Source organism: Musa acuminata, chromosome BXJ1-5 (genome assembly GCF_036884655.1).
Source record: "Musa acuminata AAA Group cultivar baxijiao chromosome BXJ1-5, Cavendish_Baxijiao_AAA, whole genome shotgun sequence".
Classification (NCBI taxonomy): Eukaryota; Viridiplantae; Streptophyta; class Magnoliopsida; order Zingiberales; family Musaceae; genus Musa; species Musa acuminata.
Window position 1 is genome coordinate 44,867,595 of NC_088331.1, and position 19,678 is coordinate 44,887,272.

General features: G+C 43.2%; 2 protein-coding genes across 2 annotated transcripts; both read right to left on the minus strand.

Moving 5' to 3' along the window:
- Positions 1-1,666: 1,666 nt before the first annotated feature.
- On the minus strand, positions 1,667-6,647 carry LOC135585190 (uncharacterized). The gene is made up of 7 exons (XM_065184435.1): positions 6,397-6,647; positions 5,614-5,934; positions 5,346-5,470; positions 5,168-5,264; positions 4,975-5,084; positions 3,187-3,261; positions 1,667-1,888 (listed from the first exon to the last, which is right to left on the minus strand). Exons 2-7 carry the CDS (start codon positions 5,681-5,683, stop codon positions 1,838-1,840), a joined length of 528 nt encoding a protein of 175 aa, XP_065040507.1. The 5' UTR covers positions 5,684-5,934; positions 6,397-6,647; the 3' UTR covers positions 1,667-1,837.
- Positions 6,648-6,783: 136 nt separating this feature from the next.
- On the minus strand, positions 6,784-19,188 carry LOC135674511 (phospholipid hydroperoxide glutathione peroxidase 1, chloroplastic-like). Its single transcript, XM_065184434.1, has 6 exons — positions 18,884-19,188; positions 9,686-9,762; positions 9,511-9,572; positions 8,518-8,636; positions 8,247-8,414; positions 6,784-7,215 (listed from the first exon to the last, which is right to left on the minus strand). The coding sequence occupies exons 1-6, from the start codon at positions 19,130-19,132 to the stop codon at positions 7,186-7,188; spliced, it is 705 nt and encodes a 234-aa protein (XP_065040506.1). The 5' UTR covers positions 19,133-19,188; the 3' UTR covers positions 6,784-7,185.
- Positions 19,189-19,678: the final 490 nt, after the last annotated feature.

A 19,678-nucleotide genomic window follows, 5' to 3' on the forward strand; every position in this document is an offset into this window, starting at 1 on the left:
AAAAAATAACATCATATTGAGTATGAGTCACCATCTAACAACTTAATCTTCTAAGTTAATCTCATATATCTTACTATTGACTTTATAATTTAAATTTCTAACAAATATTGAAAGGAATGGCATTATGAGCTCCAATTATGTGATTATAAACTTAAGTGGGACTTCACCATAATTGAGTTGTTAAAATGGAAACAAACCATTGTGAGTTCATAATTTACTCTAACAAAGTGGGCACCATTCAATGATGTAATGCTGATAGCATGCTTAGATTAATATAATCACATGAATGGCTAACCTCATGACATCAAGCTTATCAACAGTCTAAGCAGTCCTGCAAAGAAAGAAGAAAGAGGTGGAGCACTAGAAAAAGCCAAACCAATCCTTTGTAAGTTTGAACCTTGCAATAAGGTGACAGGATCCATATACATGTGGGAGAAATGGAGGAAGGCCACCCATCCTTTGTGTCTTCTTTCTATTCCTTTTTGTTGTGCATCAGTGGGTGCTGCTCTCCAGCATCCTTGAGCTGCACAATAGTGGGATGCAGAATCTTTGTTCAGCCAATCTCACTGGTAGTGGCTGCCCTTTTCTGATGAACCATTTACTTCATTGGAATGTCAAGTTATCAGCATCTTAAAAATTACTACAAAGTGATGCTGATGCAATCAAGTGTTGTTTTTCTTGTAGCAGATATCATGTTTCATAACAGTGACATGGCATCCCAATTTAATCCTACATGGAAGGATGATAAAAGCGATTGTACATAAAATTAGATAAATCTATTGTCATTAGCTTAAACTAGAGCAATTTAATTGATGTGGTATAGGTATATGAAGTTACTATTCAGTTTTTCTATGCAGTTGGGTTCAGTTTTCAAGGAGTAAATTACTCAAAATTGGCATTTAGTTGTGATCTAAAATATGACACACCTTTACAAACTGAGAACTAAATGCTTAAAACATTATAATTTTCCACTAACACAAATTGAATAGATGATAAGACAAGAAAAATCTTTCAGGTTGTATCAAGCAAGGTATGCAATACCGTACTGTACCGGTATTTCGAGGTTGGCTCGGTACGGTACGATACCATGTACCGAGCGGTACACTAGGCGTACCAAACGATTTTATATATTTCTTCCTCTTACTGTAGCACTGTAGCATTGCTACAGTGTAGAACTATAGCATGTTCCATCCGGTAATGGGTGATCGGTCCGCGTACCGGTATACCGTCGGACCGGTACATACCGCCCATACTGGACGATACCATTCGAAATTGCATACCATGGTATCAAGTATGCTACCAAGAAGGATTTGCCACCAAAATAATTAACTCTCAAACCATATCAGAACAATGGCACATTTGGACCATTTCTGTCGTGCAGAAAGCTCACCAAAATTGACTGTCTTACCTTTGCATAGTTCTATCTATTACAAGCAAAAGGAAAAAGCCTGTAGTCCAATAAACCCCAACTTTTCTTCGCAAGACATGATTGTAGAAAGCACTGCTGAAGGAAACACATTTTAAAACTGTTTTCCTTCTGAAAAACAATCATATCGACTTAAACATCAGAGCTCAATCTAAAAATTAAATATACATGATCATGATGATTGAATCAACAAAGTTCTCCAAGTTTGGAAAAGACATGACTAGAGCAACACCCAATGCAGAAAAAAGCATACAAATCCTATTACGTGGTCATGAATCTCTTGAAATTTCAACAAATATTGTGAAGAATTAACAGAATTAAAAAAAAGGAGGGAAAGGAGAGATGTATCTTGCTTCATCATCAACAGATCAGACTCTAGTAGGAAAAGATAATATTTCTTGGCAATGCTTCTCAATCAATAGGAACTTCAACCTCCATCTTCAAATCAGAGTTGCCAAGAATCTGCAAGAAAAAAAATTCAAGTACAATATCCCATAGTAATTTCATTGTTGATATGTCAAACAACAGGAAACATAAGTAGACTAAACAAAAAGGATGAATTGCAACAATGGCTAACAATGTGTAAAATAAGAGCACATCAAAGTAGGCAAGAAAACAAGAGAAAGAGGCATGGTTGTACCAAGATGCAAAGTGAAACCTATCAGCCAATGTTATCACATATTGCTGACAACTCAGCCCCATTAATATAACCCAAAAGGCATCTTCATTCTGGTGTTGTTCTCATGGGTCCATCTATGGCGTTGCTTGAAAAGAGTCATTAGGCAGGTGTCAATTACAGGTGAGAGTTGTATAATAGCCCAAACCATTGCTTTGGGGGTTCCAACCCACTCATCAAATCATCTATGCCATGCACATCACAGATACATACACAGCATTTATGCGAACGCATGCATCCACCATACACATGCATATAGGCTTAGACCAATAAACTAAAGAAGCACATTAACTATAACCACCATTTGTCATATGCTTTGCAGAGTACATGACGCATGTCTGCAGACTTGAATACCATAAACATTTATCCGTTAGAAACAGATCTGTTTGATTAGAAGATCAATGAATTTAATAATCATACATCATAATGGCATTTTTTGTGACATTCTTGTAAGTCCATATATATTGCAGCAAGACTGCAGGCAGCAAGCCATCAAAAATATGAAATCCATGTATTTCAAAAGATTGTAACCGTGCTATTATCTGTTCTTAATGGAAATTTAGGAATACATCAAGCATAGTGCAAAACTTTTGCAACATCAAATCACCAGAAGCATTGTGTTTTTGTGTCAAAGTTGCTGGTTTTTGCAGTTCTAGCACTCACGAGCAAAAAGAAATCTTTTTTTTTTTTGGAGAATGTTTCTGCAAATTGAGTGTTCCAAGTGAAAGATCTTTTTTCTTGAATGAAATCTTTTGGGATAACCGATCTAAATTCTGTTCTTGTTAAGTTGACAAACAGGCATGTTACTATCATATAAATATATCATGTTTGGAAATACAGCCAATTCTTTGTAATTTTTGGTCAAAAACAGAAGAATAATGTTTTATGACCCAAGTTTAATATTTAAGACCATGCATTTGAATGGAAACTAAAAAGATGAAATACTATGCAAATACTATGAATGGAAAAAGATGAACCTTAGATCTTTTAACAACAAGAGATACAGATAAATATTTTTCTATTAAAAGAATTTATAACAGACAATATTCCCAGTACCAAAGAATTGACAATTTGACATGCAAACCTTCATGAAGTCAGACAAGACGAGCGATGAATCTTTTGTGTAGCCAGCTTCTTCAAGGACACGGGTCAAAACTTTCTGAGAAGAAAAAGTAGATAATGGTGGGCCAAAAGAAGTATATAAACTTGAACGAGCTTGAGCTATGCTGAAGTATCACCCAGAAAATACAGAAGAAAAACACCAAGAGAATACTTATCAATTGTATATATACATCCAAGTTAAGCAGGTGTTTTATGGTAAATCAACAAGATCTAGACATGAAAACAGTGACATATTAATACCGCATAGAACTTATTCAATTCAACTCACCCATGTTTTCCACAGAGAATTTCAAAAAAGGAGAGCACAGCTTTTTCAGCAAACTGAACTAATTCTCATCCTATCACAACTTTCCAATACAATAATACAGAAATCCCTAATCAACTAGGCCATTCATTAACCATTGTGTTATTAAAGTAATATATTTGTCCAACATGTCATGATGTCCGCATGTCATAGTATCAAATTTTGCCTGGATGGTCTGCACCGGGTAGCATATACCGGTCCAGGCTTGAACAGTCATATATGTTAGATGCAAATTCATAAGAGCACCATGCTATTTTATAGTTCTCTGTCCATTAAAAGAAAGTCTTGTAAAAGATAATTTAAGTGCAAATGTTGCACAACTGCATATCTGTTACAAATTACATGTGTATTATATAAGAAAGACAAGAAACTCATGAAGTTCTTTCTATGAAAGCAAATGGTACAAGCTGGTCAACAGAAACCAGCATGTGCTGTATCAGATTGGTACAAGCACAAGACTTCTGACATGCCATGGATGGGCATAGACTCTTTCAAATAAAGGACTTGTGTAATTCATGAGAAATCCATGCCAAATTGTGCCAGCACATGAAGCAAGCGCCATCTGGAGAAACCAGAAACCCCATGTAACTGGCCAATGGAAGTACCAAATGACCAGAATACATCTAGGACACCTCTCATTAAGAATTGTTAGTTTGCAGTTATATGTTGTACTACACCCAGTGCTCGAAAAACAATGTCATCAACTATCATAATATATGAGGGTATCCTAGAGTTCTTCTCATGCAAGGTTTGCCGTACCGGACTGTACCGCCCGGTATGGGCGGTACGTACCAGTCCGACAGGCCAGCGGTACACGGACCGTACCATACCGTACCGAATACTGTAGCAGTGTACCGTAACACTGTGGCAACGTACAGTGCTCGGTACACGTGAGTGTACCGCTCGGTACACCTGGGTGTACCGAGCGGTATACCGTACCGTACCGGTACCGAGCCCGGGTCGAAACGCCGGTACGGTACGGTACGGCGAACCTAGTTCTGAGAATAAACTAAGTATGAAACTAAAATCTGATCCCATGATGACCTGTTGAAATTTTCTTCATGGTATATTGTCTCTAAGATGTCACATTACGTAAAATCACAAGAAAATAGTTGGACCTAAAGAATAAACTGTGAAATCTCATCAAGGAAGTCATCCTATTCAGTCATTTAGGAAATGCAATTTCTGCCCACTGACCTTAAGGCCTATCATATCCAATTACTTGAAATTTTATTCTTTTCTACCTCAACATCCACTATAAGTCTGTAGTCATCCAGACAACTTGAATCACATCATGCCACAAATTACTCAAATCTTTTATACATGAATGAAGCCTAAATCTGAAGAACAATAAGATTCCACAAGATTATGAATTTTTCTGAATGTAGTTGCTTAAAGCAGCCACTATTGAATGGAAATACTTAACAACAAGAAATTCTCACCAACCTGCCTCTGCTGCTCGCTTATAAAAGAACCCGTCAAGTCTCGTAATACGCCCAATATATCATCGAATGTGACTCTTCCATTGGAATCAAAATCATAGACCCTGAATATAACTACAAAGAAACAATGTGATGTTCAACAAGAAAGAGAAACACAGATAAAAAAGAATGTATGTAAAAACACTATTAGCAGTCACATTCGATTTTTTGCTGCAAGCTTGTCCGCGGACTGAAAGCAGAAAGGAAAGCAACAAATTCTTTAAAATTTAAGCCGTCCAGCATCCTTAGTAGCCTCTGAAACAAGCAACAAAACCACAGCAATCAAACCACATAGACACATCGAAATTAAGCTCCAAACAACGAGTAGCAGCAAACCTGAGAAAGCGGATTAACTGCGAACTCCGGCACTGACAAGAACTCATCCCCAGGGATAAATCCACTGCTGTTACGATCGAGCTGGCAGAATCTGTGGTACAGAGATACAATCTCTTGCTGCGAAACTAAAAATCCAATCTTTATATTAAAGAAAGAAACTCTGGTACAAAAACAACAAACAAACAAACAACCAAATCAAAGCCCTAGATCGGTCAACATGTAGAAATCAGAACGAAACGGAGAAAAAACTGGGCATAGGGCAACTCACAGGCGTGGTTGCAGTGCTCCTGGACTTCTTCGATGTCGTATTGGGTGAGCATGGAGGAGGTGTTGCCCATCGAGGGAGACGAATTGCGACGAGATAAAGGAGGAGAAACGAAAGGCCTCGCCAATTGTGTGGAATAGAGCTCCTAATCCTCGTTCTGCCCCGCTTGAGATCGACGAAGATGGCGTTTCTTCCCAATTTGATGTATCATATATGCACTACTACACATACACAACACCAAGTTTTGTTTTTGTTTTTGGTGTTGTCTTTTCTGGTTTGTATATGTGGCTTTTGTTGTACAACTTATGCAAACATTTCCACTGCCTGAAACATTTTTCTGAGTCAGAAATTTTCTATATTAAAAAAGCAATGAAATAGATCTTAAAACTTTCACTGCATTAAATAAAGAAATACTGAATTAAAGACAGTCTAATCTATCATAATTCAATACACAACACTGCAAGCTGTCCACACTTCATTGCAACATAATAAATGCACTCAACTGCACTTGAGGGCCTACAGCAGATTAAACTTACTGCTACCTGTTGACTTCATCTTGAAGATGAAGGGACACATGATATCATCTTGCTAGCCATGAAACATGGTGATAAAAGACACCTTAAATTCTACTTTCATGATGGTATATCAAATCTATTTATTAAAGATTAAGGATTTAAAATTTTATCTGATATATATTTTTTTAAAAATACTGACTAACAATGGCAAAATTTTGACATACATTAAAAATTGTAAATAGAGGTATTTTTTTGGGTAAATGGCACATACTCCTGCAAATTGATCCCTTCCTTGGCACAATGAAGTCCAAAGTTTAGCCCAACACAAGCAGAAGGAAGATGATGAACAATATTCTATCAAATGGTTAAGATGTTTAGGGCCAATTTCATCCATCTACCATTTAGCAGTCCTACAACCAGAGCAAGTGAACAGGTCAAATTTGCATTTTTGATCATTTATTTTGAAGCTGAAGATCCCAGCTGAGAAGCATTAAAGCCTCATAGACAAGAATAATGATCCAACAACATACAGCAAAATAAAATAAAATTGACATGGAGAAAATTGTAATGCAAGCTACAGCATAAATAATTTTAAGAATCAAACTCATCCAAGGATCACAATGTACTAGCACCAAAGTTGTCAACAATTTCAAACAAATGTCATAAATATTCTCTTTATTAAAAAAAGTGTGATGAATGTCCATAAGCCCAATAGAATTTTCAGTTTTCCAACAGGTATCCCAGAAAGCAATTTGATATTTTCCCTTGCTTATTTAGGAACCAACTTGTACTCTGTTCCAGTATTGTACTTCTGATAGCATAGAGCTAAACTGAGGACACCTTATCTACTATTTTAGATACATGCTGAGTGCACTTGAACAAAATGTAATCAAATAATATGTCGAGTAAAGCTTTTCAGAATATGAACTATAAATCCATCTGGTTCGGTTATGCATGGAGCCATCCAATTACAGGTTTAGAACTGAAGAAATGGGAGAAAAAGTTGTCCTTAGCAAGCATGGCTCAGTGCTCTATTCACATTCATACTGGATCAAAATGATTATGCCGCAAGGAGTTTCTGAATATCCTTCTGCAACAGAAAGTAGAAGTGTGTGAGATGCAAACTAAAGCTTTATTAAGAAGCAACACAATAATATCAACATGAACTACAATCAAGCTGTCATTGTAAAGGCACTGTCCCACTGCATCTACAGTGGTAACCTACCTCCAGAAACAGAATACAGTAGATGACTGAGTTCTTACATTTAGACTATCAAATGTCCTACCATTTTGTCATTAATGTCAACTGAAACACGAATTACAGGTGCATCATACAAAAATCTTGTTGCAAAAGCATATGGAAAATATAATAATTTGACCACAATTTAGATATGTTATTTCTGTAGTTGATGGAGATTTTCACAAGCACTTTGAACTGAGATGGCTACTCATTCTTAAATGGTTCCATAATTAGCTTCAAACATTTTGGTTTTAATCAGTATCCACATGCACTTCCAACCTATTATGGTTACTCATCTTTAAATATTTTCATGATTAGCTTCAAACATTTTGGTTTAAATCAGCAATTCATGTGGATGTGAAAATTTAGCAGATTGCAATGACCATAAAAAGTACTTCGACAGAACAAAACAGTGTTTATTAAGCTTGATCTTCACTGAGAAGTTCAAGGAAAGTACAACCTGTTAGATACCTCTTAGTGATCTAGCAAGAAAATTTATCTGTTTTGATTTTTCTATATCAATCGTGCTTCAGCATTATGGAAACTGTGATTTGAATAGCATTCCTCAAAGCAATTTCCAGTGTTCATGCAATGCCTCTGTATTGCAAAATAAGAAACACAAACTAACATTGAATCTCAGTCATCTCAGAGCATGTCATGAGAGGAACAAGTTGCTTCCATTATATAGACATTACACTCATTTTTCTTATTTTTCAAGCTTTCTTTTCGACATTAGAATCACTGAAGAAGCTTATATGCCAGAATTCATGATATGCACACATGTTATACTAGCACCAACGAGTCACTATGCAGGATTAGCATTTAATAGGATTTCTAGTGCCTAGTGTCTGATTATGACATTGTTAAGTCTATTTACACACCTCGATCTGGAAAGGAGAAGTTGTTGGTGGATATCTCTCCACCACTTTTCCATTCTTATCTACCAAAAACTTCTCAAAGTTCCACTTTATTAGATCGCCAAGAAATCCCCCAGCGCTGGACTTGAGAAACTGATAAACTGGTGCAGTTTTTGGTCCATTAACGTCAACCTGTCATGTATAATATACTTTAAACATGAAGTTTCTATATATGTGCATATATTTTTCACATTGGCTGAAAAAGAATGCATCTAGAGGGGTTAATATGTCGTACCTTGTCAAAGATAGGAAAGTCTGTTTTAAACCTTGTACAGGCAAACTGTTTAATCTCTGAATTTGATCCAGGTTCTTGCCCCCCAAATTGATTGCAAGGGAAGGCCAAAATTTCAAATCCTGCATTCAGATTTTGTGAACATTTAGGTATATCTCACAGTAACAACAGCATGTACCCTACAGCAGACAATTTATCTGTTTTCAGCCAAAATTCCATCCTCATACAAAACAATTCCTAAATGATCTTGTTCAACTATTACATAAATTTACTTCCATCCACTTCCTCAAGCCCATGAAATATGATTTTAGATATCAATTTTCAATCTTTAGTAATCAGATATCAGCACCTGAAAGCAAATGCCATAAGGTCCCACCATGGTTGAATAAGAGGGGCATGAGAGATATGAAGAACCTGACGTTGCTATAGGCATGTATCTTTATAAAGCAGAGGACAGATTATATTAGAAATATCCACTTCTGTTTCATGGAAGTGTGGGATGTATCGTTTTAGGAGATACATGTGCTCTTGTACAGATGATATTTCCATATTCATGCAAATGGTTTTTCTGAATGTCTGCAGTTAAAATGCAAGCAAAATAATGCAAAGTAGGGATGAGATCTTGTTGTTAAATCAAATGAATACAAACCTTGTGCTCAGGATAATCGTAACTTAGCCATGAGTTCAAGTTTCACTCTTAAAAATAAACACAAAGGAATTGAGTACTATCAACAGCCAACACTGGGGCTTCACTTACAATTGAATTCCCAAAATGCTTCCCTCAAAGTTGATATATTAAGCTATATGACAATGCTACAGTTACTCTTCATCTTCCTCATATAATAAGAGAAATGGATGTGAAAGCATGAATTGCAGGTCGAAATTAAATATCCAATGAATGATCTAGACCATCTTCAATTAGGAAATATAAAGTTATAGATAGGAAAAAGAAAACAATTAATACAAAAGCTTATCCACTTGACAAATTTAGCATACCTTGTGTCTTGTACTTTTCATAAATGTGAGAGAGCTCCGTGTAATTTGATGTTGTCAACCCACTTAACAATTAGAAACAAATACTTTATTATTAAAAGGTTTGCAAAGCCAAACATTGAGCAGTAGTACCTACTACCAAGCACAAGCATTTAATTACAAATGGACAGAGAATCACCATTTTGAAGCAACGTTAACTATCAGCAAAACTTTCCCTTTAAATTTGGTCAGAGAAACATCCTTCCCATCAATATCCTGCATCATATTTATCCTTTGTTCAAGAAGAGAGAGTAAGGTAGACTATAATTGCACACATCAGAATTGACATCATCTTTGACACAACTACTTTTCCAGAATAAAGATGCATATTAAATCTCTCAAGAAAAAATATTAAGAGATGAGAAACGATATAGATATAGGATAAGGGAAGGATACAAGAGTAAGAAAAAGACAAGACAGATAATTTTATTTTGAATTTCAAAATACCAGTATGCTCATTAAGCACTTTAGACTTCCATTCTCTGCAACACTGCTTCATCTTTAAATATACAGGTACGCCACCCATATCTCCCAAGTCTATATCACATACAAAGTTCTAACCTTTGCAAAATCCACACGCTGAATCTAGTTAACCTCACTTTGCACAATTGTATTTATAGATTCACAATAAGCAGCATACACAACAAAAAAGCAGATCTACTTTTGCAAATGGAACTTCTTTGGAAGCAAGGTTAGTTAAAAACAGTGAAAATGTGCTTCCTTTTCACCGAACAAACTCACAAAAGATTAATTCCTCCGAATTTCCAACACCTCAGAAATCTTTAATTACTGATCAGACTGAAGTTTCCAGCATATTCATTAACTGCCTTAGCTTTATCTTATTCTAAATAGATTTATTTAATTGTCTTACCTCACTTTGTATAATTGTAATCATAACTTTAGAGTAAGCACTATACAGAATTAAAAATAAAAGCAGATCTAGAAATAATTTGACAGAAAATCTGCTTAACAATAATGGAGATCATATTCCTTTTTCTCCTAAATTCATCAATTCCTCCTGATATGACATATTCCAGCACCGTCCACGTGGCAACGGTCAACAACTACGTCAGTGCCAACAAAAGAGCTCCAAGTTGACAAGACGCGACAACTTAGACCCGAACGGGACGACTGCTTGCCCTTGTACTGTTCAGTGTTGTACAAGTTGGCATCGCATATCGCAGAGTTGCTCCGGAAAGCTCGGAACGACGCTACACAACGCGGGTCCGTACAGGTCGGTCGGCGCTTGCACGCAAGGTACAAGTCAGCCGCCCAAGGAGTTGACAGCCATTAAAGGACCATGTATGACCGAACACCCCTTCACAGGTATAAAAACCAACCCTCTGATCAATGCAGAGGGACTTCGAACACTCAACTCTCTCTTATTCCACTCGACTCTAACTTAACTTTCGGTGGGGTCGAGTCGAGAAATCCCCCTCCCGACCTCGACCTCTGTGTAGAGGCCCGGTGACGAAGAAGCAGGCCACTCACCAAGAGAGAAGACCGCACTCAGGAGGCGAGGCTCGAACTCAACCCGACCCAACGCTCACTTCCACCACTCAAGCTCCGCGTAGGCAACCTTACGCATCTGGGATTGGACCGAGTCGTGCTAACACCTCGACCACAGCATAAAGGTTCACCAACATTTTGGCACTAGAAGGAGGGTTCGATGTGGCAAGAGTGTCCACCACCAAACAACCCCAGCGAACGCCTTGGCGAGAAGGCACCCGCCACCATCTCCACCTTTGACCTCGGAGGGCAGCTCCCTACTCTCCTGCATATGAATGGAAGCGCTTCGGCTCAAACTTCGGAGCGCTATTATCATTTGCTCAACGACCCCGGGCTCTTGCTTCCAGGGGCTGGCGTAGGGTAGTTGGTCATTTCCGTCGAGGCGTTCCTCAACCTCACCCACCATGTGCAAGCGTTAGCCGGGATGATGCAAACCATTGCACCCCTCATACCCAAGCTAGCTCAACAGACGGTTCTCCCCCCACGGTCGTCACTCGTGATCCAACCTATGCTCATCCCTACACGTCACAATGTCACCCCGGTCGACCAGCCGCCTCTGGCTCAAGATGCCCATCCCCCAACCGGAGAGCAATCAAGACACCCGAGGCCAACGACAGAGCGCAACGTCCCTATGCCCAAACGCGCTGCCTCGACCTTCCCCGAAGCCAACACCCTATCATTCAACTCGACGGATGACTCATTCCGAGCCCAATTGTGGTTGGTGAATCAACGTCTGGACAAGATTCAAAGGGAATTCTATAAATCCAAGGAGCTCGACGAAAAGCACCTCAGTTGGGTCCCCCTTTGCCCAAGAAATTCAGGACAAACCTATCCCCTCAACTTCCGTCTCCCGATGTTGGAGGCCTATGATGGTGACTCCTTCCGGGCCCAGATGACCCTATACGACACTTCTGATGCCCTAATGTGTCGGGCATTTCCTAGCACCCTCCGAGGCGAGGCTCGGATGTGGTACAACCGATTGAGGTCGTCCTCGATCTCGTCTTTTGATCAGCTTGCAAGGGAACTCGAGCTTCACTTCCTACCCAGCACGCGACCTAAACCGTCCATAGCCATGCTCCTCGGGCTAAGGCAAAAGGAGGACGAATCCCTCTCCCTCTTCGTCGCTTGCTTCGCTACTGAAATCCGAGGGTTCCAGATGCCCACCCCTCTTTGGTTATGCAAGCGTTCTTGACGGGCCTACGACCTTCAAGGTTTTTTTAATCACTGGTCGAGAGGCCACCAGCAATCGTTCCAGCGGGCCAACCAGTATGTTACTGCTAAGGAACTGGTAGCAATAAAGTGCGAGGAGTCGCACAAGAGGTCCCGCCAAGAGCTACCCATGTGAGCAGACCGGGGAAAGAAGAAGGCCTGCCACAGCGAGGTCGGAAGTAGATAAGCCCAAGGTGTGCAAATAAAAAAAGAAAAAAAAAAGAGAGGGGGGGGGGGGGGGTTGGGGGGGCGCTGAGGGCCGCTACAACGTTGCATGTGCTCAAGTTATAAATCTCGACCAAGCCAATGCTCAAGCTAGGTTGCTCGGCCAGTCCAGTCCCTAGTGCCCGAACAGTGTTGCTCGGCCAGTCATGTGCAATCAGACGCTGCTCAGTTCATTCAATGTCCAAGCAACTGCTCGGCCAAACATGGGCCCGAGTAGTGTTGCTCGGCCAAGCCAATGCTCGAGCCACGTTGCTCGACCAATCCAGTCACTAGAGTTCGAGCAATGTTGCTTGGCCAGTCATGTGCAATCAGTCGTTGCTCTGTTCATTCAATGTCTGAGCAGCTGCTCGACCAAACATGGGCCCATGAAGTGTTGCTTGGCCAAGCCAATGCTCCAGCTACGCTGCTCGATTAATCCAGTCCCCAGTTCCTGAGCAGTGTTACTCGACCAGTCATGTGTAATCAATCGTTGCTCAGTTCAGTCAATGTCCGATCAACTGCTCAATCAAACATGGGCCCAAGTAGTGTTACTCGGCCAAGCCAATGCTTGAGCTACGTTGCTTGGCCAGTCCAATCCCTAGTGCCCGAGCAGTGTTGCTTGGCCAATCTTGTGCAATCTGTCACTGCTCAGTCCATTCAATGTCCGAGCAGTTGCTTGGCCAATCATGTGCAATCTGTCACTGCTCAGTCCATTCAATGTCCGAGCAATTGCTTGGCCAAACATGGGCCCGAGTAATGTTGCTCGGCCCAGCCAATGCTCGAGCTCCATTGCTCGGCCAATCATTTACAATCAGTCGCTGCTTAGTTCAGTTGATGTCCGAGCAACTGCTCGGCCAAACATGAGCTCGACTAGTGTTGCTCGGCCAAGTCAATGCCCGAGCTCCATTGCTAGGTTGAGTCTCTTATCCGAATAGTTGCTCGGCCAAATGTGGGTCCGAGCGGTGCTGCTCGGACAAGTCCATGCCCGAGCAGTGTTGTTCAACCAACAGATGTTCGAACAGTGTTGTTCAACCAGTCCTATATCCGAGTTATGCTGATCAGCCGACCTAACCCCCGAGCCCTCCACGAGGATCGCGACACCTCAGACCCGAACGGGATGATTGCTTGCCCTCATACTATTCGATGTCGTACAAGTCGGCGCCACATATCGCAGAGTGGCTCTAGAAAGCTTGAAACGGCACCACACTGTAACGGACAAACTTCTAAACAAGATGTTGGATGTAATGCTTATGTCTGTCCGTTGTCTTTTGGCATGTTCATGCCTTGTACAGCAGGTAGAGGGGCGGCCGAAGGCTTATAAGTCCCATGTTAGTTGGGTTGGTGGCCTTTTTAGGCTTGTAAATAAAGGTTGTGTCATGTGGACACGAGCGAGAGCTTTTCGGTCTGTAATGGACCATTTTACCCTTTGTTGTGCAACTATTCAGAGCTTGTAAAGTCTGTTTGTAATTTGCTTTGTCTATGAAGTGTTTTTCGGACATGTTTGCTTGTGGATCCCGATTGAGGCGTTCTTTTTAACCCGTTCTCTCTTTTGTTGGTCCTAAGGGACAATGGGAGGCTTCGGGGAGGCTGACCTTTGCGGACGGACGCGCGAGGGTGCCGCACGCCTTAGGCAAAACCAGCTAAGGTCGTGACAATTATGGTATCAGAGCGGGACAAGCACTCATAGAAACACTTGACATGCAAACGTGGGGGACCTAGCGGGGCTGCGTCGAGGGCAGTCAGCACACGCGCGACCGTTTGAGGGAAAACGGGCATGGAGATGTAGGGAAAGGAGTCACTCAGAGGAGCGAGCATCTGAGATTGGCATTCAGAGGAATGGCCAACCCTTCGCGCAAGAGGCACCACGAGAACAGGCAAGCTTGGAAGAATTCGGAGCGCACAAAGGTTGGGATGGCTGAGTTTGAGCTACGGCTCAACGTTGACAACTATACTTGATGGTGCTCTAGGCAAGCGAGGCGCTTGGCAAGAATGAGACCATCCAAGGTGGAATGAGTTGCTCAACGACCAAAAGAGTTATGCAAAGCTCACAGAGGTGAGGGGAATTGCTAACTCGAAGAATTTGGTACTCATGCATGGGCTTGTATGCGGACGATGGAATGTTCGTGGCCATCCCAAGGCGGCCGAGACTCGGCGCCATGGAGCATTGAAACTTTCTCTTCGGCAAGCGAAGGATACGTCCGGAGGAGGCTGAAATGTGCAACGAGTTCAGCATGTTGCTAGGCCTTGAGGGGTGCAGCGGTGGTTGTATTGATGTGGAGGCGCAATCTAGCAAGTGCGTCTGCAGGAGGCAGAACAATGCACAGTTTGTTCAGCAGATCGGAGTAGTCCAAGGGGATGGTGGTCTCCGAAACGAAGAGAGATGTTGCTCCAACGGGACAGTTATCCAGGAGGGATAAGTCTCGGCACTCCAGAGGGAGACTCATGTGAGACGGACTTCACATGTTGGGGAGGAGTACCTCACAAACAACAACTTCACGAAGCTCGATGGACCGAGCAAGCGGCGAGGAATTGTCGCTTGATCTCGCTCGAGAGAATGCATTGGTGGATGCATTGCGAGATCAAGTGGGGGAGCGACCTGAAGCAACTTAAATGAAGGCACACTTAGAGTCGATATGGAGATCGGACTCAAAGGAGGGCTGACCCGTGAAATGGTGGGCGCGAGGGCCACCATCGACTCAATGCAAAAACGAGGAGCGGAGCAACTTGGGTGTAACTTGGCGAAGTACCCAAGCCGCCTGAAGGGAGCCAGCAGAGAAGTTGGAACATGGAGCAGAAGCACAGTGCTTTCCTTAGACAGAGGTCAAAGACATGAACTCTTGCAGAGGCAAGGGTAGGATCATGTTGTTCCATGGGTCCTTCATCCTGACGGAGCGGACTCATCTTGCATGGTGCCAAAGACGAAGGGAGCTTCGCGGCACATGCACCTTAACTCGGAAGAGCATTTGATGGAGGAACTAAGGCGACTCAACTTGCGGAGGCGAAGTTGGGTTCAGAAGGCCTTAGCACGGGGCAAGAGGACGCAGAGGCGGGTACTCTTGAAGAATATGCCACAGGGTTGCCATTTGAGTTGCTGTGAAGGAAGCAGTGCGCAGCGGAGATTGTGCTGGTAGGGGCAGAGGCCCAGGATCCAGACAATGGTGCACAAACTACAGTGGAGTCGGTGGACTTCGGGAGCTACTAGGCGACGGACTGTCCTAGAGCGGTGCTTCATCTACGTGTGACCCAAGAGTGGGTGGATGAAGGTCGATTGTCAAAGGAGCGAACAAATTCGAAGGTGGAAGGGACCCTGCGATGTATTGGCAGAGGCCACACATGGAGGGTTCACAATTCGAGTTTATTCCACATGGATCAGAATGCAATAGAGATGTCACCAGGAGGCGACATGGTGCAGCGGATCGTGGTGGAACAGTTTGTGGCAATGCGACGCACACGACATCGTCCCGTGAGGGATGAGATCATATGGAGGTATGATCGGGAGCTACTGGGAGCTCCGCTTTGGTGAACAACACGACGGCAAGAAGGGCTATGGATTCAAGGAGTGAAGGCCATGGTACCGCAGAGGCGGGTCTTCCGGGCGTGCACCGAATTTTGCATCGGATGAAAACCTTGGTCATCAGCATATGGGGGCTGGGTTCCACCAAGGGAAAAGTTCGAATGCAAGTACCAGTGAGTTCCATGGGAGGGACTTGATCATGCAGAGGTATGATCGAAGCAGCTGGAGAGTTGGACTGCTCCAGAGCTCATATTCGCTTAAGGGAGCCCGACAAGTCAGAGGACAAGGTCGAGTAAGCGAACGTTGCTACCAAGGAAGCTAAGGAGAACAGAATCGGTGCAAACTCTACAACGTGATGGCAGAGGCCATGCATGGGAGTTGCAGTCTGTCTTTCCATCGACCAAACAGACTGCTTGGAGAACACAGAGGTGTTGAAGCAGGGGGTCGAAAGGGGCGAGGAAGCGACGACGAGTCCAGAGGGACTTAGCTACCCAAAATCAAGCATCAGTTAGAATGGAGGTGGACTCAGAGGAGTGCCACGGAGACATCTCTACTGATTGTGAAGAAAAGGGATACAGAGGCGAGGCGACGGATAGTAGGGCCATGGGCATGGCAGCGCCATGGTACCGCAGAGGCGGGACTTCCGTGCAAGTCATTGATCCCTTGCTCTCATGGAGGGAGAGCACTTGGTCGTGAAAGGGGCCGAGGAGGTGGAGCATGCAGAGGCAATCTCCAAGTACCGAGACAAGGCTGAAGGGCAGAGGCCAAGAAACTTCGTAAGACCGGTGTCAACAAGTTTCTCATCAAGATAGCCGTAAGTGAAGGACTTCGGGTCATGCCAGAGTGCACGACCAAGGAATGAAGCAGGCAGTACGCGGTGCTGTACCTTTGCTACTCAGTGGAGTAGGCGGCAGGGTTGATGGAGAAGACGGTACAATCCCAGAGGCGACCTCATCTATCAGAGAATTACTCCAAGTTGGGGTGAAAACTTCCTGCATTCCAGAAGTTCAATGGCATTGAGAAGGTGAATCACAGTAGCTAACTCAACGCAAGGAGTGCAAACACTTCAAGTGCTTCAGAAGTGTGAGCAAAGAGCAGGCGAAGGCTAGTAACCAGCTCGATGCATGAAGTACAACCTCGAGGAGGCGGGCGAAGTCAAGTAACCTTTGCCTTCTCAACTCTTAAGAGAATGGGCGAAACCGAGTACCCCAGTTCTCTTATCTATCCAGCAGAGGAGCTCTGCACAAGTTCAAAGACCCTTCGAAGATAACGGAAGACAATAGTTGTCAAATCCTCACCAGCGGTGATCAGTGCTACTGAGAGTAGATTGTCCGCTTCATTTCCCAACGAAATGCCAATCGTAGCGGAAGTGATGCGAACCTACTTGGATGTGACAACTAACTAAAAGAAGAGTCAATGAGCAGATTTTGTGGAGGAAGGACCCAAAACTTCAGAAGTTTGCGAGGCGATGCTCGTTAAAGCTCCAACAAGCATCCACCCAGTTCAAGCAACATGTGGAATTTTTGAGAAACTGGCGCAGTAAAGATGGTCTTTTCCTTCATCTGGCAGATCCGTAGGAATCAACAAGGATCAACACAACTCAGCCAACCCCCCCACACCAGAGTCAGAGTCATTGGTGAGTTGAAGCAGCATGGCGGATCAAAGGTTCGACTACTCAGAAACAGCAGCGGAGAGCAGCTGGGAGCCAGGAGGCGCATTGCAGCTGGAGCAGAAGATTGAAGACTCAGCAAAGGCGAAGAGTTGCAGTGTTCACAAAGGCTTCGACGAGGACGTCGAAGGGATAAGTGGGGGAGAATGTAACGGACAAACTTCTAAACAAGATGTTGGATGTAATGCTTATGTCTGTCCGTTGTCTTTTGGCATGTTCATGCCTTGTACAGCAGGTAGAGGGGCGGCCGAAGGCTTATAAGTCCCATGTTAGTTGGGTTGGTGGCCTTTTTAGGCTTGTAAATAAAGGTTGTGTCATGTGGACACGAGCGAGAGCTTTTCGGTCTGTAATGGACCATTTTACCCTTTGTTGTGCAACTATTCAGAGCTTGTAAAGTCTGTTTGTAATTTGCTTTGTCTATGAAGTGTTTTTCGGACATGTTTGCTTGTGGATCCCGATTGAGGCGTTCTTTTTAACCCGTTCTCTCTTTTGTTGGTCCTAAGGGACAATGGGAGGCTTCGGGGAGGCTGACCTTTGCGGACGGACGCGCGAGGGTGCCGCACGCCTTAGGCAAAACCAGCTAAGGTCGTGACAACACGGTGTGGGTCCGTACAGGTCGGATGACGCTTGCACGCAATGTACAAGCCAACCGCCCGAGAAGTTGACAGCCATTAAAGGACCGTGTACGATCGACCACCACTTTACAGGTATAAAAGCGAACCTCCTAATTAATGCAGAGAGACTTGGAACACTCAACTCTCTCTTATTCCACTCAACTCTAACTTAACTTTCAGAAGGATCTAAGTCGGGAAGTCCTCCTCCCGACCTCATGCACGTAGACGACAACGAAGAAGCAGGCCACTCGCTAAGAGAGAAGATCGGACTCGGGAGGCGAGGCTCGGACCCAACGCTCACTTCCACCACCCGAGCTCCACGTGGGCAACCTTGCGCATCCGGGATCGGACCGAGCCGTGCTGACAGCTCGGCCAGGGCGTAAAAGTTCACCAACACCTCCAAATTACAAGCATCTAAAACATGACACTTCCTGATCACACCGAAGTTTTCAGTAGATTATGAACTGTCACATTTTTTAGTATTAAAGTGGTTTAACTGAAACCCGTTCAAAATCTTTAAGAAACCAACAATATGCTTCTAATCACACATTCATTTTTCCACGTTTTCTAGGACGGATAACACAGAAATATAAGCTTAGGAACGCATCAAGGTCGTACCTTTACAGTGAAATCATGGATGCTCTTCTCCGTGGCTGCGGTGGCATAGGCCACGCCGGGGGCCCTCACCGGTTTCGGCACAAATCCGGGTTCTTTATGCAACGGGAATGAGTGCTTGAGGGCCCGAAAGGCGGACCTAGGCAGTCCGAACGAGAAATAGGCAGAGCGATGGAAGAACGACCGGGATGCGCCATGGGGAGAAGGGCTGGCGTACAAGGGGGCGAAGAAGGCGGTGGCGGCGGAAGCCATTGAATCGAAGTCGAGGGCGAATTCGGGAATAGAATTTGAAGGTGGGAGGGTTTCGATCCCAAGATAAAAGAAGCCGTCGAAGAAAGGACGTTTATGGAAGCGAGCGGATCCACGTCGTCTTGTTCGGGAACACTCGGCCGTGTGTCCGCTCCTGATCGAGATTACCTGTTCATAGCCAGGCATCGTCTATGCCATGCTGGAGACGTGGGAGAAATTTAATGGTTCAAACCTCTGGGTCCCAGATGCGAAAAGATTACACGATACGTCATTCCTTTAGACGCTGCTTGGCTCGATGCAGATGTTCACGCAAGGGAACAAGACAGCTTGTGGCAACCCGGTCGCATGCCCTATTGGCATCCTTTAGTGACCAATCATCATATGCCGCGTGTCTATACATAAAAATCGCCTCATTTAAAGCCCAAATTAAACCCTAATGTTACATCACAGTTATCATCAAGTCGATAATAACAATGATGGATCACAATATAATATAATACAAATCACAATATTCATACACATAACACATTCACTCACATTTTGACTGCA

What these genes read in the sequence shown, in the direction of transcription:
- LOC135585190 (XM_065184435.1), bottom strand. Translation starts at nt 5,683, where the DNA reads ATGGGCAACACCTCCTCCATGCTCACCCAATACGACATCGAAGAAGTC. An exon ending in CTTGCAGCAAAAAATCGAAT is followed by an intron (nt 5,085 to 5,167) that starts GTGACTGCTAAT and finishes GTTTCTTTGTAG; the next exon opens with TTATATTCAGGGTCTATGAT. An exon ending in TCTTGTCTGACTTCATGAAG is followed by an intron (nt 1,889 to 3,186) that starts GTTTGCATGTCA and finishes TTTTTCTTGCAG; the next exon opens with ATTCTTGGCAACTCTGATTT.
- LOC135674511 (XM_065184434.1), bottom strand. Translation starts at nt 19,132, where the DNA reads ATGGCTTCCGCCGCCACCGCCTTCTTCGCCCCCTTGTACGCCAGCCCT. An exon ending in GTTAACGTTGCTTCAAAATG is followed by an intron (nt 9,573 to 9,685) that starts GTGATTCTCTGT and finishes CTAATTGTTAAG; the next exon opens with TGGGTTGACAACATCAAATT. An exon ending in TGAAAAGTACAAGACACAAG is followed by an intron (nt 8,637 to 9,510) that starts GTATGCTAAATT and finishes ATCTGAATGCAG; the next exon opens with GATTTGAAATTTTGGCCTTC.